Source organism: Strongylocentrotus purpuratus, unplaced genomic scaffold (genome assembly GCF_000002235.5).
Source record: "Strongylocentrotus purpuratus isolate Spur 01 unplaced genomic scaffold, Spur_5.0 spur5_scaffold_12, whole genome shotgun sequence".
Lineage (NCBI taxonomy): Eukaryota > Metazoa > Echinodermata > Echinoidea > Camarodonta > Strongylocentrotidae > Strongylocentrotus > Strongylocentrotus purpuratus.
The window spans coordinates 25,398,933-25,423,763 of NW_022145597.1; the positions used below are offsets into that span (position 1 = coordinate 25,398,933).

At 37.7% G+C, this 24,831-nt stretch overlaps 1 protein-coding gene across 1 annotated transcript; it reads left to right on the forward strand.

Moving 5' to 3' along the window:
* Positions 1–309: 309 nt before the first annotated feature.
* Positions 310–24,829, forward strand: LOC589419 (heparan-sulfate 6-O-sulfotransferase 3-B). Its single transcript, XM_030982220.1, has 3 exons — positions 310–387; positions 19,377–20,546; positions 21,299–24,829. The coding sequence occupies exons 2-3, from the start codon at positions 19,978–19,980 to the stop codon at positions 21,912–21,914; spliced, it is 1,185 nt and encodes a 394-aa protein (XP_030838080.1). The 5' UTR covers positions 310–387; positions 19,377–19,977; the 3' UTR covers positions 21,915–24,829.
* Positions 24,830–24,831: the final 2 nt, after the last annotated feature.

Consider the following 24,831-nt stretch of genomic DNA (forward strand, 5'->3'; position numbering starts at 1 on the left):
AGTATTACAAAAACCTTGAGTGTCTCTTTGAAGGGGCATTTTTCAGAGAGAAGAAAATAAAACATTGTCCCCCAAAAAATTAAAAAGTAGAATCACAATTTGTTGATAGAATGAGTTATCTCAACCATGCACATCAGCAGTTGAAACATACCAACATAATTTATTCTATCGTATTCAAAAACATAATTTCCACTACAAGAGATTGCAAATGTAATTAAACAAGGAAGGAGGAATTGAAATTGAGGGAAAAGAAATTGTGTAAGCAAAATCATTGACTTGATATGGATCTATAATCCTTTTTCTATCTCTCTTTCTCTTTGCTCTATATCCAGACAGAACGTTGATACAGCCTTGGTGCAGTAGAAGCAGAAGTCACATTTACACAAGGTAAGTAAATGCCATGACAACCATGCAATTTTGATAACAGTAGTAGTACAGGGCAAGATATTGTATTATATATATGTTCACCCATGCTTAGCGAAAACCAACCAGTTTTGAGAACTATAATACATTTGCAATTAAATATTTTATCCATATTTTCACTCATGCTTAGCGACGTACAACCGACCAATTTTGTGAATAATGGTACAATGCAATTGAATATATCATTCATATTTTTCACTGTTGCTTAGCAACAGCCAACAAAACAGTTTTATAAACAATGGTACAGGTCATTGGAATATATCATCCATATCGTCAGCCGTGTTTATAGGTTGAAACCTTGTATTCATGTATCATGAATGATGATAGTCGTACATTTAGATTTCTACATGGAATGATTATTTCTGCTGTTCTCTATGAAAAGGCATACTTCATAGAGTGAAATTATTTTTCAAAACAAGAGGTTTGCTTTCAGAATATGCTTCATTATAGCACTAAACCAAATTACGCTGATATCAGTTTAGTAGTTGATACCGTAAGGGGTAGACCTATAATGGTATAATAATGTCGTGAAAAAGAAGGAAGAGAGAAATAAAAAATAAAATGATGCCATAGAGAGAGAGATAGGATGATTGATAATGAGATTTGGCACAAAGAATGAAAACAAGTTTGTGGAAAAATCGAGAAGTATAAAGAGTCTTACAGAAGCTGAGGGGAGAGAGAGAGAGAGAGAGACCATTTTGAAGGGCAAAGGGAAGAGAGAGAGAGAGAAAGAAAAACACATGAGCAAGAGAAAGACAATAAGGATGAGGTAAAGAGAGACAGAAGAGGAACGAGGGACAGAAAAAGGAGAAAGAGAGAGTGAGAAAACTATATTATAGAGAAACAGGCAGAGGGGAGGGGAGAGGGGAAAGAGAGGGGCAAAAGAGGAAAGAGAGAGAAAGAGGGGAAAGAGTAAAATAACAGTTTTAAAGGAAGAAAGAATGAAAAAAAACATCTTTTTATAGAGAAATTGACAGATGCAGTAAAAGAGAGAAAAAGCAAGAGATCGACAGTCGAGCGAGAGATGGGGATAAAGAGTGGGATTGAATAAGGGATACTTCTCGTAGCCTGTCATGTTGATTCCCCCCTTAACACACTGTCGAGAGGGCCTTCCTTATTGCATGCCAAATCCGCCACCTAATCCGACGCGAGTCGATCGAATTTCAATCAATACCTTCGCGGTGAACGGAAAAAATGTTGTTCACACACTTGACCCTGCGTGTAACTAGCGCACATCATGTGTTCATCTCTGAATTTCTAATCAGGTGGAACATCGCCAATTTAAAGCAGATACTTCAAGATTTTTGTTTCCATATGTTGCTGTTTTGCTTCCTAGTATCGTGCCTTGTTGGCAATTGTTCTTACTCCTTGCATTCTGCTAGGTATCGGTTTCTAAAACCAACATTTACTGGAAGGGATCACTTGAAAAGGGAAGATATGTGGAATTAAATGCGGAGTAAATATTTAAGTTTCAATTAAATTACCTGATCATGTTCCTCTTTCAACTCCAGGATTAGGCAAACATGAATGGAATATTAGTGATACTATTTGATTAAAAATGGTACATGCATTTATGTCTTTTGTAAACTGGAATGATTCAACGAATGGCTACATTGCAAAACGTCATATTATAACATGGTCATGATTACCAAGTAAATATGAATTATAGCAACGCAAACAGACCTAGTAAAGCTTTTTATCTTGCCCTCATTGGGGTAAATTGCAAAAATGAACAGAAAGCTGAAATCAGACAATATAAAGCGAAAGCATGATGAAATGCCTGTTTTTGCTGCTATTTTTCCAATTATTTATACACTGTATATATTTTTCCCAAGTTATTGGTAATCATGGAACGATTTAATCCTGCGCATGAAAGGTTCAGCATTCCTTTCCCCCAAATAATGACAGGAATTAGAATAACATTCTCATATTTCCAAAATGTTTTCAAATCTTCTAACTTCAAATAACCTTAGCTGTGTGACTGTCGATTCTAAAAATGTATCGGGCAATTAGAAGTACTTTCATCACCTGGGGCTCACACTTAGCTCTAGTATTCAACCTTGCTTCATTACTGGAGCTCAGAAAGATTTATTAATGGCATTCTAAGAGTAATTAGTCTGCTATATCTCACCCCCCCCCCCCCCAATCTGCTTCTTCTCCCACCTCTGCTAAGGTGATGTTAAGTTTTGGAAATCAATTTGCATTTTGGTAGAAGCTGTCTTGAAGTCATTATTAGTAGGTTTTCATACAGCTACTTAATCCTTTGGATACCAAGACTGAGACAATTCTACTATAGTCTATGGATAGTGCATGTTAAATTGCATCCCTTGAGTTAATGATTAATGAACTAGCAACATTTACACAAAATTATGGAAACTTGCTGAAAATCACATGCATTGAATATCACCACCAACACAAATATGAACATACAGTATGGGACTGTTTGTGATATTGTGCAATAGAACATATCCTGCTCTATCGATGCATAAGATTGCTCATCTATTAATACTTTCTGTCAAATATTAGGTATTTTATTAGTTATTTTTATCTAATTCTTTAAGAAATTTAGTCATATTAAAAAATTCTCTGTCACATTTATATAGGGATGATATATATTCCAATGTGCTGTAAATTACAAACAATAAATGGAAAGAAACAATGCATACATGTACGCATGAAAATATACTTCAATTTTGTTATATATTGCTGGCGGACTTGCTAGAATACTAAGGATGTCTTTACAATGCGTAAAGCAAAATGTATTTATGTCTATCAGAAGTTGAGATTGATTAACTGGTATGTAATGGGTAAGCCTCCTCCTGCTTCCCTCTCTTAAAAGTCTTTTAAAAAGCCTCCGATACAAAGTACCATCATCCTTTCTAATGCAATTTAATTCACCGTAATTATGTCCAGTGATCTCGTTCGGGGCACTCAAGTAGGAAGCGGCATATTAATACACCCCGTCCATCGATACGTGGCCCGTGAGGGCGACAGAGGGTGCAATCCTCCGTGTTTGCCATTCGTGAAAGGATTAGCGAGAATCTGATTTGGCTTCTTTGTAATCCAATAGGCCGGCACACAAGCCCCGCAAACAGGACCAGGAGTATTAATGCACAGTTATTCCTTACTTCAATCCTCTCCCATCCCCCCATCTCCCTCATTTCCAGCAGCTCGTGTTTCTATCCCGGCTTCTCTCGGCAGTCGTTAACGCTTAATGTTATTATCCGGGCATTAGCCGGTGCTAAGGAATGCAATAGATTTCCCCCGGGGTGTTTGAAAACGAGATTATGATTAGAAGTTTTAAGCCGACACTCGCTTTCTGTTTTCCCTCTCATTCTCAATCTCCTTCTCTGTTTTTTCGCCGTTGCTCTCTTCGTGAATATGTATCCAGTGGATGTACATTTTGGGGAGGGACGCCATATTACCGGTAATTCAAGTGATTGGAGTCAATGTCATATATTGAGGGCCAGAATGGCATTAAATTAACTCTGTGTCAGAGTGCATGCATTAACACCGTTTTAGCTCTAAACAGACCATAGAAGATGTATGCCTATAGGAGGTGTACCGGTAAGCTTATTGTCTGTTTCAGCATAAAGAATTGTATCAGTTGAGAGGGTGTTAACTCTGTGTCAGAGTGTATCAGTTAAAGATAAACTTTAGTACTGGTAATCCGATTGCATTGTGAAAGAAAAGGTGTGGAAAGGATCAGAAACAGTTGATCATGTAGCATGTAAGTATTGGTGTGCACTGCAAGGTTCTGGAGTCATCAAAATCATAATGAATTTGACAGAGTCTTGGTAAAGTAACAAGCACTGTACACAGAAAGCTATATATGGGACAACACACATGGTGTCGGGGCTATAGTACTACCTTGATTTCCTTGTCGTTCTATGCTCATTACTCAGCCAGTTTACATTTTCTTCCAAAATTGTTTGGCACATGTCATTTATTTGTAATCTTGAACATTCAGTGTAAGTTTCGTTTGATTCTGTGAGAATTTTTTTTTTTTTTTTTTACCAGAACTGGAGTTTATCTTTAACGCCCTTCTGGCATAGATAATGGACAGATTGCCCATGCCATTAGATTTTGATGAGGTTAACACTTTTATCACCAGTGATTTATCGAAAGTTTCACTTTCATATTATAGGAAATGAAGTCAATGTAGCCATGCAAAATTAATATTTCACCGTTTAAAGGGCTACTGAGTGTATTGTTTTGTTTTCATCAGTATTTCTATTTTAGGATATCTGATTTTAACTTGATATTTGATTTGAATTTACTTTCCACTTTTCTTATGAAATTTTGATACCTCTGGCTATTTTCATTCAACATAATATGGCATATTTCTTCTATATCTTCAATATATTTCATGAAGTTTTTCTTTGTGACGATTATATTGCTCACATGCATATGGTGGGTCAACTTTCTCTAGCTGGGTGGAGTATCAATTTTCGCGATATTAGTTTTCTGGAAGCTATTCTTTGTGATGATTATATTGCTTGCATGGTTGGTCAACCTTCAGCTGGATAGAGTGTCTGTTTAAAAAAAAAAATACCTTGAATAACACTTAGTCTTTTATTCCATGTAGGCTGTTTCAGATTTATTCCAGACTGTTATTCTCTGTTGTTGCCGTAGAAGGATATTATAATTTTAGACCTTGTAACGTTATATTCTCATGAACGCACTGTAGGGAAGTTACCATCACCTTGCAGTTTATAGAGAAATTATTTGTTTTGGAATATCTCTTTTGTCTTCTCCTTTCCTTTTTAAATTTTCTCAAAGCAACATGGGATTTTTCAAATCAAATTGTATCCATCTTTCTTTCTTATCTAAAAAGAATTAATTAAAAATTGTCTTTCGATTTATCTATTCATTCAGTTTTTATTTAATATTTGTTTATTTACTTTTAGTATTACAGTGCTCTTTGGCTTTTTTATCTGTCCAAAGCTACATGAAATCAATCAGTGCTCCTTTGTATTTTTTTTCCTTCATAGTTACTATATTAACCCATTGATACTGAGCCTGTATGAATCAATTTTCTATTCAAATTGGCACCATTGATATTGATTGTCACTCGTTCAGTGTGTTATCAAGTTGAAGATGATGCATATATTCTGTCAAAAAATGTGTGACCCCTAATATCATTTGGTAACTAATTCATCCCTATTTTCACGAAGTGACGGTAGTGAGGAAAATTGTAACGCAAAGTGAATGCAATTTTTTTCACTACCGTCACTTCGTGAAAACAGCGACGAATTTGGCCACAAGTTGCATATCAGTTGGTCGCATGTTGTATATTTTAGAAGTATGATTCAGAATTCGATGTGCCAATTTGCCAAACCACATCATTTAAACATTTTGCCCTTGAAAAATGGATCAACTTCTGTTATGAACTCATCTGATACATTGAATGAATCAGCATTTCTACTTAAAATTGGCAATGCTGTCAGAATTATGATTCTTTACGATTATTTGTGACATATTAAACATTTAGAGGTATGATTCAGAATTTGATGTGCCAAACCACATAATTTAAACATTTTGTCCTTGAAAATTGGATTCATTTCTGATATGAGCTCATCTGATACATTGAATGAATCAGCGTTTCTACTTAAAATTGGCAATGCTGTCAGAGTTATCATTCTTTATGATTAATTGTGAAATATTGAAACAAATTGTAACTATCTTTTTTGGAAGGGGGCAGATGTACGAACCCTATATAAATACTTCACATTTTGGAGATCCAGACTTAGATTTTGGGTGCCCATGTGCCCAGGGTGCCTGTTGGTATTGAACCCTAGATAGAGGTATGTTTTATAAGGCTAGCTCGCGTATACATCATCATCATATTTATCATTATCATCATCAGTTGTCAGCACCAGTATTTGTTACCAGTATTTAAAACAAGAAATTTAAAAACGAAAAGAACCTTTGAGAACACTACATTTTAGGATTGCAGGGCCCTCGGGAGAACTGTATTATCATTATCACCATCATTTGATAACACCATTATTTATCATGAGGCTTCCTGGGATAAAGAAGACATATTATGTTTATGTATATTATTATTATTACAGTGAAACCTGTCTATAAAGACCACCAAAGGGAGACAAGAAAGGCAGATGGTCTTTATGTACATGTTCCTTTTAATACATGTTTTAATGAGGACCCGTTTTCAAGGGAAACAAAAATTTGGTCTTTGTAGACAGGTGGTCACTGAAGCAGGTTTGACTGTATTATCACTATCATGAAGAGACTTTCTGTGCATTATTCTCAAAGAGGTTGGTCTCGGGGAAGATAGATCGAGGTCCATTTTACAAGACTAACTCCCTCCTAGACTAAACTGTGTAAACCCAATTATATCATGGCCGTGGGCAGAACATACTGGAGCTCCCCCTGCCTCGGTCTGCGTAGCAGCGGCAGCGCAAGGTATACATTAAGATACATGCTTCCAATATGGCCACTCTCATTCATTAAACCCTGTGCTTAACCTTTCCAACCCATCCAGACAGTCGCTCAGTATTCTGTAGTTTGACTCTATGACTTTTGATTCAAAGCGCTTAAAAAACTATACCGGATGCATGGGTAGAACAAAATTTTGCAAACACCATTGTCCAGTGTCCATTTAATATTGTTGTTGTTGTGTTTTTTCTCTTCTTGTTTGCATGCCCATATTGTGTTTGACGGTAGAAATTTTTAAATGGATTTTTTTTTTCTTTTTTTTTCTTCAAATCCTCCATTTGGCAACATGTTGAGAGGTTCAAAGATCGTTTTCAATCGTAATTGCATTTTGTTCAACTTTTCGGCAAAGTTCCTGTCTATACATATTTTTTCAGAGACATTACATTACATTACATAAGAATAATTTACCATCAAAAGAAAAATATTAGTTTTGCCAATTTGAAGAGGGACCTGTGATCAATTTAGCTCTTGAAAATGTCCTGACCTGAAAGGGTTAAGACCAGTGTGAGGTACATGAAAAAGATCAGTCGTAGTGGATTTATGGATGGAGGAGACGATTCTATTCAGTTCTGAATCAGGCCGATGTATCTATTAATCCAACCAATTCTTACTGTCAATTTGTCTAGACATAGTGCAATTACTTTCAGTAGAGAGGGAAGTACTTTTGTTATTCATTGTTCATCTGAATTTATGGACATTTTGGAGAGGATGTAGATTGATGTTTTCAATTACGGACACTCTTCAGGATGTGGTCTGAAATGTTTCATTTTTCCACAACCATCTCTCCCCCCCCCCCCCCCCCATCCGAGTAATGAACATTCATTTATTCTATATAGAAGCCTGTGTCAATAGGCCATTTTCGTAATTTAACCAAGTTTATGCATATATGCCTATTCACCTGTTACAAATAAATGTTTCTTAATTATCAGAACTCAAATAGACCATTCAATTTTATGCGCAAATCGTTATTAAGTGCCTTCTTACAAATTATTTCATTTATCGTTTAAGAATAATTGTATTTCAATAGTCAGAATGCCAAACATTATGGCTTGTCCTGCCTAACAACTTGTAACGTATGCAATTCACAAAGATTTGTGCATTAAATTTGATTACATTATGAAAACAGTCCCTCTCAATTGTGCATGTGTGTAAATATGTATTCCATAATTATTTAAACATTGCATCATTTGAGAACCATATGAGCATCAACTCATTATTTTTACATATAATTAATGCACTTCTGGCTCTCAACAGACTGTGTGCACATGAGGTAATCAGTACCTGAAAACTTGTTCAATTATTCAAGCGAGACCTTGTTTGGCACACGCATCGTTGATTAGGCAGTGTTAGAATTCTGTGCGGCCATCAACACCCCTAGGTGTGGACGCCCTTCAGTTCCACATCAAATTGGCAACATTGATTGCGTCTTCAAAGTTAAAGATTAAGCTGATTACTGAACGTGTGATTAGGCCTACATTGTGTTTTTTTTATAAAGGAATCATGTGGGATTGGTTAATTATGTAGTACATAATGATAAGAATTAATGTAAATGTATATTGTGAAGTTTTGGAATGATCTTGCTGCAGATAAAATATACTCCGCACAGAAATGGGTTCATGGGACTATACAAACACACACACACAAATATTTCATCCAAATTTCTCAGCTATTCATTATATTTGAAATATGTAGGTATTTTTAATAGCAATATTACAGGGGACATTTCTACTATGATATTCTCCCAAAACTGACTTAAAAATACAGAGGGAAGCTCACAAAATCTTGTTCTTTTTTTCCCCAGAGCTCAATTTACCTTCTCTTTAAATTCTGTTGATCCACCAGCACTCCTATGACAAGGTTAATTACTTCTTAATGATTTACCAGCTAGTTATACCTACAAACTCTTCATGCATTGCTGGAGGAAGGAAGGAAGTTTGGAAGTACATTCAAGATAAACTAGACTTCTGGTAAACATAGAAAATAAATTCTCGCAGAATCCAACAAAACTTACACTGCATGTTCAAGATTACAAGTAAATGACATGTGCCACACAATTTTGGTAGAAAATTTGTAATGATCATAGAAAGATAAGGAAATCTGGGTAATTAAGTAGGCCCGATACTATTTGCTAAATACAGGTATGCGCAAACGAGAGTTCTGGTTTTTATCAGAGATGATGCCCAGTAAGTTTTTGTGCCTTTTTTTTTCACGGGTTTAAACAATCAATCAACTGCAGGATAAACAATCCAGACTTAATCAAAAAATATTGTGGTGACATAAGACCTTTAAAAATAAATCAACCGAAGGCAATTTCAGAAGCCATGTTCATTACATCTTGAAAAATATGAAGGTTACAAAATGATGTATTATAATGTAGCCTGAACATGTTGTGTATGGGATATACAATAAGGTAATCACCTTGAGTTGCATGGAGGGAGCTGCAGCCAGCCGTGATCGTTCCCGTCACAGTTCCACGAGTGTAGGTGTAGTATGAAAACAGGTTGTCCTTGAGCGTCCAATGTTTCTAAATTGGCGCCTAAACGCTTTCAGAGGATCAAGCACCAATCTTCTCGCAACACTTGAACACTCATCGAGGTACGTTAACGCATCCATCATGCTCGCTAGTTTCTCCACGGCAATTTGGAGGTTCCATCGTATATAGTGACGTTAGTGACATTAGTAGCGGTAAAAGGGTGTATCATCTATTAAGAGCCAAAAGGACGCTAACTCTGTACAAAATGATATGAGTTAATGCCATTCTGGCTCAAAATGGCCAATATGTGCCTTCTAACATTGGACAAACTTCCATTAATATTTTTATTCAGGAGTATGAGACTTTAAGATTCTAATAAAAGAGTATCACACCGTTTGCCTGGAATGCAATATATATAAAGTTAGTTTTTTATAAATGTAATGCTTTCTGGGAGAAATTTAAATTATTATTTAAACATATTTGTTGCTTACACCCAGTAAATAAGATTGATTGATCGATCTGTATTGAAAAACAAGTCAGAAAAAAAATGTTGGAAGCAGCCGGATTTGAACCTGCATCTACTGGGCAGAATACAGATCGATCAATTGATCTTATTTACTGGGTTTAAGCCTTAAATATGTTTGAATAATAAATGAAAGTTAGTGTTTGTAATCATTCAGAAATATTAAGTATTAAATATTACACCTTCCGGTATTCACTTTCACATTAATCATCTGCTTGACCCATGTCATGATTTAGTATAGACAGATTTTTGTTAATTTACTTTTGAGACAAATGTAAAGAAATCCATGTTTCAAGTTGGCAAATCAAAATCGCATCGTACCTTTAATCCAAATTCAATCCCTAATGCATTGCCTTCCTTACAAGATACATCCATTTCTGTTTTGTTTTCAACAAACAACAGCCTTTAGATGTTTGGTCTATTGCCCCTACCTTGCAGTTGTTCTGTTCCCCTCCTTGTTCTACTACCCCAGTTGTTTCATTAGATACACATCTCTGCTTTGAAAGCAAAATAATCAATAAACAGATTTAGGATTTAGGCCACTAAGAGCAAGAAATCAAATATTTTGCCCCATGCGGTTGTATTCATTATTTCTTGTGATGAATAGTGTGACATATAGATCCATACATTTCCCACAGGCCTTTCTTGTTCCATTTTTCTCTAAGCCTAGAAATAAAATTCTAAATTTGTTGTGTATATGTTAGAAAGAGAACTTAAAGTGCTCTAACAACTATACTGTATACTTTCTGAATCGATGCCCAAACCTGAACAACCAGACGCAGTCTTTTTCTGATTGAGATGAGCTTCCCTTTTTGTTACAGATTTTTTATTCTTCTAAGCCAAGGATTCTAAACTTGGTGTGTTTTTGGTAGAAAGAGAACTAAAAAGGCTCTACCAACTACACTGTATACCTTCTGAATCAGTGCCTGAACCTGAACAACCAGGGGCCCGTTTCACAAAGCCTTTTTTCAACGCCAAATGACAAAAATCAGTGACAAATCTGCTGATAACCAATCAGAAGCAAGGATTTCCGTAGCTTTTTAAAAAAATGGTCATTTGTCACTGATGACAAGTTTTGTGAAACGCCCCCCTGACGCGCTCTTTTTCTGATTGAGATGAACTCCAGATTTTCTGTGTTTCATCAATAAATAAAAAATACCCATTTTTGACATGAGACAGATTTCTGCCACAAGCCCTGTTAATGATCTGTAGCGTGAGGGCCAGATGGCAACCGATCCCCGTAGTATTTATGATGACTTGAAGAGTGATGGAGAGAGTGTCAAAAGGAGGAAGAGTTAATGGCTGTGTTCACATGGGACCGGAGTAGGTTTAAACTATAAGTTTGTGAACCATAACGTTATGAGCAACGATCCACTAACAATGACAACTGTTCACACAGGAATGCAAAAGGAGTATTCAGAATTAACTACAAGCCAAAGAAAGCGTTCATTTTAACTACAAGGTGGAGTAAACTCAAATTTAATTGCGTCCGGCACATAACTTAGAGTTAGGACCCCACTCTGCTCGTAGTTATTGTGCAACCCTTAAAATCTGTGAGTGCGTCTGCACGGTCCCTAAAGATAGCTTTGAAGTTTAAAACCATGACCTAAACCTGATTTTAACCAACAGTCGTGTGAACCTCACTGAGGTTTTTTGACGTGTACCATTTTCAAACAATTAAAAGCCAAGCTTGTTTTACAAGTTTCCCAAATGTGTGATTAGGTAAACCAGAGCCTCATACTAACTTCTAAGATCAAATTGAAAATCAGTTTTCTTAATTAGCTGTAAATGCTCTGAGTTGACTCTTTAGTAGGGGTAGGGAAATCCAGAAATTGAGAAACAAAAATTGACCCCTTTTACTTTCACCAACACTCAAAACCTTAAGAATGTGCAATTTCATCAATTTTTAATGGATTGTTGCACTATTAACTACAGAATCATGCCAACAGAATTATATTGAAGTGGGGAGATAATATGATATCAATTACAGTGCAAAAATCCTTTAACTCATCATACAATTAGGATGATATATGAGTTTCAACCTCTAAAAGGCTTTTACCAAAACTATGTATAACCTTTAACGATATGTACTTTTCATTAACCATTTTAAACTAGATTACTGCTCAATTAACTACAGACGAATGCTGACAAACACTGCTGAAGTTGCCAGATATGGAACAAAGTAGGTTGAATGAATAGCACAAGTTCAGTATGGCCGAGAGTAATGGATTAGTCAAATAAATTTTGTATCACATCGTTAGCTTCCAATAGTGGGACGAGATTATTGGTATTATGCATGGAGAGACAAGCTAATAATGATTGATGATGATGGTAATAATGAGGTTAGGAGCGAGTGCAGGATGTCCAAGCTTGAAAGGGGGGGGGGGGGCTTGAGATCCATATATTGTTTTAGTCATCTCATGCACATGCAATTAGCATGAATGAATAATAATAATTGCATGAATCATAGTTGGTCTCCAGTACTATTGACTGTAGGACAGAAAGTTGAATGTAAATAATGAGCATATTTATTGATTTCGTTACCTGGGGAGGGGGGGGGGGGGAATCGGTGTCTGCTGAGAGAGGGGGCATAATTTTAATGCCACAAATCATATACAGACGGGGTAATAAGGTAATAAGTGTCGAAGTAGTTATTGATTTAAGCTAGGTTGGCGGTAGTAGTTATAAATTGATTGTTAATTAGTCAAAACTGGAGATATAATTAATAACTATGTACAGAATAAACGGTATGATGTCAAAGCAGACTTTACTTTATTTACATTACTTTATCAGGAATGATGATAAGACAGATCAAACATAAATGTAATATGAATGCTGTAATCATGGCAACAAGGTAAATATTTGTAAATGTTTAATAAGCCAATAACTATGATATGTTCATTCTTGAATGGATCTTATCTGTTGACCCCATGCCAGATCCCTACAGTCAACTGTGAATAGGACCCCAGGATTGTCTAGACCAGAAATACTAGTAATATACGATTCCCCTCTTAGCCTTGTCAAACTGAACCAGGTTCACACTCAGATAGGACCATACATGTATGTTATAGAAGCAAATTCCAAAAATAACTTATTTGGATAGGTCCTGTGTACAAACAATTCATTTGTTTATGTTGTATATCTCAAATTAGATCTAGACGTATAGGTATGACATTTCTATACAAACGCATCGTCTAACTTACAATGTAAGAATGGTTCAGAAATGTTTCCATTATTCTCGCAAGAGTCACAACCACTGCTGATGTGACCTTGGAGGTATACTCTGCCTGCGGACCAACGTACCTTATGTAGTTCACTTGAATGAAACAGTGGTCTTACCAAGGATGGTCTGGCTAAGGACACACTTAATTTTCTAGTGAGAACAGGGTCTTGAACACACCTGCTCCTGCCCCACTGACATCTGAGTCATTCTCTTTGCCAAGGACATGGGCAAATTGATTTTGACGCCCCTTACATTTCCTACATGTACGTTCCCTTTTTCATTCTTTGTGTCTTTCCCCTCTCCCTCTCTCCCATTTTTCTACCCACCGCTCCCTCCCCCTCCTCACTCTCTCTTTCTGATTCACCTAATTTCCTCTCTTTTTCTCTCTCATTCACTCCTCTCCTCTCTCTCTCTCTCTTATTCTCTTTCTCTTTCTCTCCATCCCTCCCACTTTCTCTTTCTCCTTCTCTCTCTCTCTATCTCTCCTTCTTTCTCTCTCTCTCTCTCCTTCTTTCTCTCTCTCTCTCTCTCCCTCTTTCTCCCCTCCCTCTCTCTCTCTCTCTCTCTCTCTCTCTCTCTCTCTCTCTCTCTCTCTCTCTTCTCCATTCCTAGATCATTCCCATGCATGCGCCCCTACCCTGGATGCTAGGGAGTGTACTAGCTGGCACACCTGGGCACACCTGGGTGAGCCGACAATGGGAGTGATTAATCATAGTCCTACCTGTTTCATTTCATGCTGCCTTTTTTCCTGCCTTTTTCCTGCCTTTTCCTCCCTTGCATACTGTTCCAATCTCGGTTTGCCTGCATAGCTGTCTCTCCCTTTGTCTCTTTCTGTTTGTTTGTCTGTCTCTTTCTCTCACTCTCTCTCTCCTCTCCCTCGTTCTGTCTGTCTCTCTCTCTCTCTCTATCTCTCTCTCCCCATCTCTCTCTCTCCCCCTCTGTCTCTTTTCTCTCTCTCTCTCTCTCTCTCTCTCTATATCCCCCCCCCCCCCTCTCTCTCTCTTTCTATCTATCTATCTCTAACTTTTTGTTTTATTTATTTGTTGCAAATTAGCTCTGCAGTGGTTTAATTTTTGTACCCACTCTTCTACTCTTAAAAACTACTATTTTATTTGCAAGAGCAGTTTTTGAGATTTCCAGGGTTGCGTCGCTCAACGCTCCTGCCTGATTACACTATTTTTTTCTGCTGATCACCTTTTTAATGAGTAAAATGTCCAACACTTAATCGTTAAACAACGTTAAATAACTGAAAGTGGAGTTATGGAGAACCTTTTTTCATCCCCTCGGCCAATCACCACGTCATCGTCATAGACCGTAGCATGTGACAGTATCTAATGAAGGTCGAAAAGGCTACAGGAGATTATTCTCCGTAGGATCATCACAGCTATCGGTAAACCTCATTAATTTCTACCCACCCGTCTTATTCAGACCTTGACGAAAACGAGGCAGCTTGTTTGCCGCTTGGTTAATGATGTTTGTTGCCCTCATCCATGTAATGGTCGCCCCCAACTCCCTGTCACAGGCCGTCAGTTAGGGATGGCTACACGAGGCTGACAGTGTGTGTCAATATGCGGCCATGCCTATTATATGCAACACCAATTGGTGACACTATCAACACATCAAAAGTGAGATTATGTCATTGGAAAGGAAATTGTCAAGTAGGTTTCTAGCTTGCCCTACCTAGCAACACCTACCTTGTATGTAATGAATGCAGTTCATACTCCGACTGTTGAGATACAATGCATGCAGAACAGGTGAATGGAATCATTCATATGGAGGCACTTCACAAAGTCATATATGCGTTAAATTTGGTTACATCGTGGAAATGGCCTCTTAGATCATGGCAATCAAGATTTCATTCTAGCAAAACAATGTACGTGCATGTTAAAGAAGTTCATTGATTGAAATTTGACTATATAAAAGTCGTTATTTTCTTATTGATTGTTCAAATTAACCTAGGTATGCACATTTGTCAGTTTGTGAAACCAGCTAAAAAAATGATGCTATATTTGCCACCTGGGACAATTTGTGAAAATAACCATAGTTATCCCCTAGCAAATATGAACAGCTTTAACAGGAGTTTTTAAATTTTGTTTAAAAGCTCTGATGCTGATATAATCTGAAGAGACACATGAATAGAATAAAAGGGGTTACAATAAACAACACACTCTTGCTCTGGAAAATTCCGGCTGAAGAATTCCAAGATCGTCTCGGAGATGAATGCGTCATTAAGATTAATGTAGAATAAATGCAATCAGTCAGTTTAGATTAAGATTTCAAATGATATGGGCTCCCAATAGACTGCAGGCCTATTAGCTACACAGCCTACCACTTTCCTTTAAAGGTAACATCGACTTCTGGCCATGCAATCAGTCTGTAACAGAAACTATTCAGAACGGATGGTTTAATAGTAAACAGTACTCACTGTATATTTTTTGAGGACTTAAAATCATTGAAATGAAACAAATTGATTTAATCGTGCTGAGAACGGCTCATAGTATAAGACACCGGACACAAATGTGGAACTACACACACACACACGCACGTATCAGAAATCGGTCAAAAGTTTCAAACATATCTTTATAAAAATGAGTGTAAGTAGAGAGGAATCTTTTTCAGATGATTTTCCTGTTATAATTTACTTTCACATCAGAACAAAAGATTAGAAACCTCACCAAAATGCAACTTTCTCTTAAAAATATTATCTCTCAATACTTCTTCAATTATGATTATATTTATAGCTTCAATTTAACCCCGGATGCTGTGTCAATCCTTCTCAGTCATATTCCTTTGTCATGTTTTTACATATATTAGATGGCAGTGTTTGCTTCTGCATTAAGCTAAAGAAGAATGAATGCAAACACCATATCCAATTTATTGATTTCTAATTTAGGTTTTACTATCTTCTGCTGATGGCCAAAAGGTTGGGAAGTCATATTTTTATTTGTGAAAGTCTATCAGATGGTAAATCCAAAAAGTGATTTTTAAAATTACTTTTATTTTGGATTATGAATAGCAAAATCATTTTTGAAATCATTTCTCTGTAGTCATTTTCTTCAGAACAAACAATTCATATGACAAGAAAAACAACTTTAATATCCACTTAGGGTCTAATTGGCCTGTTTGTTCTCCTTCTTGTATTTTGTTTTCTAATTGTTTTTTAAATCTCCCCATTGACTTCGATTTCTCTGAAGCAGTGTCTCCTGTGCTTGAAGGGAATGATTGCCTCGCACATTCAGTTTATAGACAGAAGTAAAAAGGCAATTATCTCTGAAAGTATATTTCTTGGGAATTGGGCATCATCAAGAGGATTTTACAAGTAGAGGAGCAGTTAAGAGGGGGTGGGAGTGTTATAAATCTAAGAACTCATTAGTGGTGAATTTTCAAAAAAGTACCGGTAATCTCTTTAAGATGCAGAGACAGACAGAGAAATGAACAGAAGTTAAAAGTGTTCTACAAAGATTATATTGATTTATTTGATTATGGATTATTATGGAGAAATGGAAGAAATAAAGTAATGAAATGAGACAAGTATGATGCCACCGAAGCATCTTTGACCCCAGAGATTCATTGGACGGATGCAAATAAATCAAGCATGCATGATTGCGAGAGATAATTTACTTCTGAAGCTGGGTGACAGTCATAGGAAGGCAAGAGGGTAATTTTAAATCTGGAGCCATGTTCAAAGATGAAGAAAAAAAATCTAGATTTGAAACTAGTTATGAGTTCTGATTTATGATGGAATTTTGATTTCTTGCAGAACCCTATGAAATTTTCCTTTGATGCTAAAGACTGCTTAAGTATATCATAATGTAATGGAATAATTTAAGTATATTGACAAAAATTATGACAATAATCATAATAAAGATGATGATTTATAATGATAATAAATATGAATATAATGATAGTAATGAATGAATATAATAAAACTAATGAATATCATAGTAATAACATTATGCCAATTGATTTTTACAGAAATAATACGCATAATAGACATTGATTTTACATTTTCATCAAACTTTATATCATTTTGTTTTCGTTTATTAAAGTCATGATGTAATGAACTTTGAATAGTTTGTGTCCAAACTCAGATTGATGAATAGGAGAATTTTATATTTCTATAAAGATTTTTGATTATAGAAAATTTATTGTTATGTAAATTTAAGTTGATTAGTTGTTTACCAAGGTTGCCTCTTGTAGGTTTTGATGACCCGTGCTCGAACACAGATTTTCACCCGTTTGCAATGTTTTAAAATCAAAGATTGTAATGCTGGCTGTGCATACCAACTTTGGGTACGTGCGTGATTTGAATGCGCTTGCACATGATCTCATTCAAGTCGCCCGAAGGCTAATGGGCAAGTGGGTTTGTATCACCCCCAGGATATTGTCTCCCCTAGACAAGGGGAATAACAAAGCGAGGTAATGAACCCTCCTTCTTGCCCTATCTACGGTGTTTTCATAGCGGGTTTCAATATTCACATCCAATATTCAATGACATGGGACTTGTTTTGAAATGTATTTGAGCTGTGGTCCCACACACTGATTACCGCGTTGTGTTGGATCGCATTTTCTGTGCTGATGCTGTGCAGTGTTGTATAGGAAAGGGGTTGGGATTGGGGATAGGTCATTGGAGATAGAGCAGAGGGAACGGACCCTTTTATGGGGCTCATTTCTAAATGAGATGAAATATGGTTTAGCTGTACTATGCAGTCCCATTTACTGAGTAATATTGCATGCTAGCTGTCTCACTACCCCTACTGTTCTGCTACACTCAATGTGTTATTGGGAAAGGGTGGAGATAGATGTACCAGTAGTGGATACAGCAAAACCCCAAACCTTAGTCACTCGTAAACAAGAGCTATTTACAAGGCAAGAAAAATTAACAAAATGCAAATGTGCAGAGCTGGATCAGTTGTGGTTCAACAATTTCGCAACATGAACCATTCACAAACCTCACAAGCATTTCATGAGTGCAGCTCCGTCTGGTTTTGAGAAAACAGTCCAATGGGAACAGGCCGTGTCTTAGAGCAAGATGAAGATGAATTTTGCGGCATGAACCATTTGTGAACTTCACAAGCATTTAATGAGTGCAAAACCGTCTGGTTTAGTGGTAGTTATTAGGAAACAGTCCAGTGTGAACAGACCACGTCTTAGAGCAAGATGAAGAAGTATGGTGATCAATTTTTTGGGTGCTTATGATTGATGATCTGGCCATCTTGATCAATATCGCTCGCATATTCATGACGTGGAGGAAAATAGTGCAGCACTCTAATTTAGATGAGAGCGATAATGAAATGAGCAAGTGAGTGAGTGAGTGAGTGATGTCAGGTTTGGGTAAAGAGCAGAGAAAATTTAAGATGGAGAAGAGGAGATGAGGGGCGATGAGAGGGGGATGGGTGAAAGGAGAGGGAAGGTTGATGAAAGAAAGAAAGGAAAAGGGCAAGACTTTTTAATAGTCAGGGGTATGTGATGATGTAAGATATGGAGAGAGATGGGAGAACAGAATTGTAGATACATTGAGGTAGAAAGATTTGGACAAGTGAAAATACTGAGAGAGAAATGAAGATTGGAAAGATGGAGGAACAGAAAGAGGAGAGAGAGAGACGGACAGACATAGACAGACAGACAGACAGGCAGATAGAAACTGAGAGAGAGAGAGATAGAAATAGAGAGAGAGAGAGAGAGAGAGAGAGAGAGAGATAGAGATAGAGATAGAAATAGAGATGGAGAGTGGAAGAAAGAGATCCAGGGAGAGATTGTGAGTGAGGGATGGAGATACAGGGTATGACAAGGATCAAGAGTTAGAGTGAAAAAGAATTGGGGAGCTAATGAGAGAGAGAGAGAGAGAGAGAGAGAGAGAGAGAGAGAGAGAAGGTAGGTAAAAATTGGAGGGAACATGGACATATGAAGATCAAATAAAATATACTGGGTATACTTTCCAAACTTATTCTTTTTTTGGATTACCAAAGCTTTACTCTTGTTTTTTCAATTTGTAGAGTTGCATATAGTGAACTATATTTGGCTCCCAAGGCAGAAATCTGCCGTGGCTGCAAGAGTCCATACTGGACCGATATCAGTCTCTCATTCCTCTCTTCATCGTAAGCCGATCATTGGCAAGCTAGTGAGCCAGCCCTCTCTCAATTTGGCTTCATAAAGACCGAAGCAAACTCATCCCTGCCATGCCCGCCTTCAATGTACTTTCAATAAAGCTGTTTTATTTTTCTCACTCTAAGTTGATCAACCTTCTTTTCTTCTCTCACCTCTCTGCACAGATTGCCAATTATATAACTTCACAGCGGGACGCCTCTAACAAACTTCATTTTGATCAGAGCGATACGGCGGTGAGCTTGGCATAGCAAGGCATCCGATTGATTGCTCGTGAGAAGACACCCTCACTGGTTGAGACGATGCCAAGCCCTTACGCATCCTTGCAGCATTCATGAATGGCTTCGCGGATCCGGCGCTGTATGATTCGAGCAAGGCCAGCGGAATGCTTGTGGATGGATGAACTAGGCTGACTTTGATGAGGTCGTCGTAGTGTAGGTTATTTAGCAAGAAAAGTATAACACCTTGATGCTGTTGGGCAGCTCTTAAGAATGGTGCAGAGAAGTTATGCAGGTGGTTTCTAAAAAGCTGGAAATTGTACTGTGGATAACCTTGGACCAAACTTGATCAAGCTTTGAAGCAATGCCATGGTTTTATCTTGAATGAAGTGATTTATTTTCTTCATAAGTTAATTTCTATATCTTGAGACACAGTTTAAACATTTTTCCTCTAATAGCTACGAGAAACAAGTTAATTAGTAGTTGTCGTACAGTTCAGCCAGAACGATTGTACCGAAGAGGAGTCGCGACATATGATTTGTTTTCCCCCATGCGAGGGCGCATCTTAGATGTTTTGATCGGTAATCGTGATCCAGACGTCTTCTCTGTCATGCAGCCGTTCCCGACGATCCTGCGCAAGTGGCGATACGGCTTTGTCTTGTCCCTGCTCCTGACCCTGGCCCTGATCATCTACAACTGCTCGACGGAGCACAAGTATGTCCACTATGCCACGGGCCGTCACTCCCTCTCCATCACCTCCACCCAGCTACACCAACCGTCGGAGTACCATCACCAGAACTTCCCCGATGATGTCCTCGACCGCGACCTGATCTTCCACATCAACGGTAACGATGTCATCGTCTTCCTGCACATGCAGAAGACGGGCGGGACGACCCTCGGGAAGCACCTGACGCGGAACCTGGACCTGAGCTCGCCGTGCGAGTGCATCAAGACCCACAAGCGGTGCTCCTGTTACCGTCCTTCGAGCAAGCACCAGATATGGCTCTTCAGCAGGATGTCGACAGGCTGGCTTTGTGGCCTTCATGCAGACTGGACAGAGCTGCAGGGCTGTGTACCAGAAGCAATGGATAAGAAGGAGAGGATTAAAATCAGGAGGAGGTAAGGTTCCCTGAAGTACTGTCCATGAGGGCGTTTCACAAAGCGTTTTTTCAATGACAAATGACAAAAATCAAAGACAAATCTGCTGATAGCCAATCAGGAGCAAGTATTTCAGTAGCTTATAACAAAAACCGTCTTTTGTCACTGATGACAAGTTTTGTGAAATGCCCCCCTGGGCCCTGTTTCATAAAACTTGATATCAATAACAAGTTACAAGAATTGTTATAAGCTACTGAAATCATGGCATCTGATTGGCTGAGAACAAATTTGTCATAGAAATCCAGCATTTGTTAGAGATAACACATTTTATGAAACAGGCCCAAGATTTGATGATTACATACAGCCTCAAAAGCCGACCTTGGCTAAACTGATCATGTAAATGAATGGCAAGAAGCAATATTTAGGGGTTAAGTAAAATGTAATATATACAGCATAAATGAGTGGCAAGAGGCATTATTTGGTCTCGTTAACATTCTTTATAATGGGCTTACAGCCTCATACCTAAAATAGTTTTGATACATATTTAGCCAGAGATCATTTGAGGCTATTTGCAATTGACACTTTTAAAAGCACTTTTATGCATCGTATCACTTCTCTTCAAACCATATCCTTTCAATATTTTCATTATTTCATCATCATCTGCAGGAACTCTTTTTCTAAAACTCTCATTGAAAGAGATGTCACTTATCGATGATGAGGTATGGAAATTTCTGTTTGATCTATTTTTTTTTCTTTTTCTTGTATCACTGCAGATATTTCTACATCACCATGGTACGCAACCCCGTTTCAAGGTACATCAGCGAATGGAGGCACACGCAGCGGGGGGCCACGTGGAAGATGACACGCCACATGTGCGGTGGACACGTCGCATCGGAGGAAGAGATCCCACGGTGCTTCAAAAGCAGTACGTGGATGGGCGTGTCGCTGCAAGACTTCATGGCCTGCCCGTCCAACATGGCCAACAATAGACAAACGCGCATGCTCGCGGACCTCAAGCTCGTTAATTGCTATAACAAGACGGGGATGTCGATGCAGGAGCGGAACCTCATCATGCTGTCCAGTGCAAAGGCAAACCTGGAGAGCATGGCTTTCTTTGGGTTGACGGAATTCCAGCGCGAATCGCAGTACTTGTTTGAGAGGACGTTTAAGATCAACTTCAACACCCCCCTATATCAGGCCAATCTGACCATAGCAAACGCCTCGCCGATACAGGACTCGGAGGTGGAGGGGGTGCGGGCGGTGAACCCTCTGGACCTGGAGCTATATGCCTTCGCCAGGGACCTTTTCTTCCAGCGGTATAACTTCATGAAACTCATGGAGAAACAGGAGCGAGAGGATAACATTCATCACGTCAGGATCAACAGCTAACAGTGACTCATGTCTGAACTCAAAGACTATCACAGCCCATGTTTCACTTTCACACGCACAGCACCGTTATCAAGTACACAAAATAGATCAAAATCGTCCGTTTGGAGCCAGGGGGGCGATAATTCATTTACTTGGACACAAAGTTAGGCCCTTCTGGCTTTAAACAGACAGAGTGTATTAAACCAGGAGCAGTCTAGTCCACAAATGACACTCTTTTTTCCAACTTCCGCTCAATCAAGAAATCTTCCCATTTTCCATAGAAGAAATTATCTAGAAATCACATTTTCATCATTCTTTCCCAATTTCAGGTTGATAAGTATCTATGGCATGGATTTTTGATGCATTTCATCAAGTCATATATCCTTCATCGTGAAGAAATATGTTGAAAGAATAAACTAAACCGGAGGATATCTACATTAGTTTTAGATATTAAATACAGGGTCATACAGTATACATGTAGTCCTCGCAGGTTAAGAAGCATGGGAAGATCATTTTCTGCCATTTTTTAATGGACATGGATTGGCATAATCTTTGCGGATACCTATATGGACCAGAAAAGTTGGGCCAGACTAATAATACTGTTCCTGGAACATCACACTTAGGATCTGGAGAGCTAGAGGATCGTTAGTCCCAAATAATCGACTAACATCTCTCTGGCTCTCAACCAACATTCTGCCTTTTAGCGTGTTAACGTGTGCAACATGAAGCATCGAACCATGGGCATTGCTCAGAGTTGTGGTGAAGAAGAGGGGGAAATTATTTTATCAGGTATTTATATTGATGCGATTCTCTGTATCTCTTGTCTGTATCACATACAGTGTATATATTCAGTGATTATACAGACTAAGAACAAAAACTACAAAAAAAATACTAACTGACGGGTGCCTATTGAATGTTATTATGAACTCCATGTAGGTTTATGATATTTGTACAGAATTATGCAGCTAATACTGATGTTTTTTCTCCTATGCATTGCTTTGATGATGTTCGACAAAAGAGGGAGTTTTTGTCTCTTTTTTGTGCTTTTGTTTATTCTCTTTGTGCTTGAAATCTGTAGCGAGAGAAGGAACAGATCTAGATCTGTCAAGCGTACTACAGCATAAGACAGATTTATCTAATGTGCTATTATTTTAAGCTGCTCCGTGCCAGTCCTTATGTTTCCATGGAAACAATTATAACTTATTGCAAGTTGAGTCTTGTGTCAAGACTGAATTTGTTCAAACTTTCGCTGACCGGTTCCTCCCAGTTTGTCTGCTTCTATTAAAACCAACTTAATATCAGGGTGGACTCTCCCTTTAATAATGGTTAATTTGTGATGTATGTCATGTGACCTCTGTTGAGAGCCAGAAGGGCAATAACTCTGCGCAAAACAAAGTGAGTCAATGCCGCTCCGACTCTCGACAAACGTGTCAAATAATATTCTTAAAATGATTCCCATGAAATTGACAGCAAAATGTTTGAGGTTTATAATTATGAATTACAATGTAGCAAGTAAACTTTGGAATGATGAATGAACTTCAAAAGTTCAAAGTGGTTTCTAAGAAATTTCTAATAACGAGTGTGATGGCCAACGCGTATATGTGATAAAGAAACCTGACATTGTTTGGGTAATCATAATAAGTAGTTCAAGTTTCTACCTGCCTTAAAATTTAGTTGGCAAGCTTTCGCCCACTCCTGTGGACTTTCTCAAGCCAAGTGATTATTCACACATTTTCTTGCTGTCTGCTGCCTAATGATCACCAGAAAAAAAGATAGGTTACAATGAATAAACAGAGTCCCTATTCAGAGAAGGATTGATCCCTTTTATCCAGGAGGATTCTTTCACCTTTCTTGACCAAAAGTGGCATTTGAACGTCAATAATATGAGTATAATTCCATCCAATGTTATGTCCAGTTTATAACGCCAACAAAGAGTGTTTGAAAAGTAGAGCCTTATCGCTTGTCTTGATGAAGACTAACACAGCACCTACACCATACACCAATGTGAATATAGTGCTAGTGTCTCCATTGGTGTAAGGTGTAAGAATTCAGTTTTAAATATTAAAGGCCTGAAAATAAACTTTTGGTTGTACACTGATCAGTATAGTGCCCTAAGCAAAAATATGAATAAAGAATTCAAGAATTCAGTCAATTTTGTAAAGGGCACATAATGAGGTGGTTTAGAAGTGTAGAAGTGCATAGAGATATAGCATTTAGTGTTAACTTGGTACATCAAAACCTGTCTATAATGGCCACTCTAGGGAAGCTGTAAACGTGACCACTGTAGACAGGTTCCACACAGGTCCAGCAACTCATATTTTATGCCAGAGAAACTCCGCATAAATGAACCCATATACCCAGGTCATCTTAAAATAGCGAAGATGGCCACTAAAGACAGGTCAAGTGCATTTTGGTTGTTATTTTCTCACATTTTGGTTGAATTGTTTATAAATCTATCTGCAGTTGCCATCTATTATCTTTGGTTTTGTTGTTGTAAATACTAAAAAGTTGAGGAAGAGGCGAGGTGATAATGTGCCATATTGGTACGCTATAACTCAGGGAAACTAATACTACATGTCGCTGTTAGTAACAGCGTTTTTTTTTTTGTATCTGAATTTCGTTACGAGGTAGGTAAAAGGTTCTAAGTATTTTGTGATTTGTAACAAAAAAGAAAGAAAGAAATTGAATGTTGTACATGGATGACCAACTTAAAGCTGTGTTTTGCGGACCATGGGCTTCTTATTTTGAATGAATGCTCATTTATTTCTTGATTGCTTATGGTTCGCGGCAGATTATTTGAGAACTTGATTGTAAAATATTCTGTTATGTATTTCTACTTGAATTTTCTATCCATGGAAAGTAATGTTCAATGAGAGATATGTTAAAAAGTTTAATTTCATCAGATCATTACAAGACACAAATAAGGTTATCACAAATG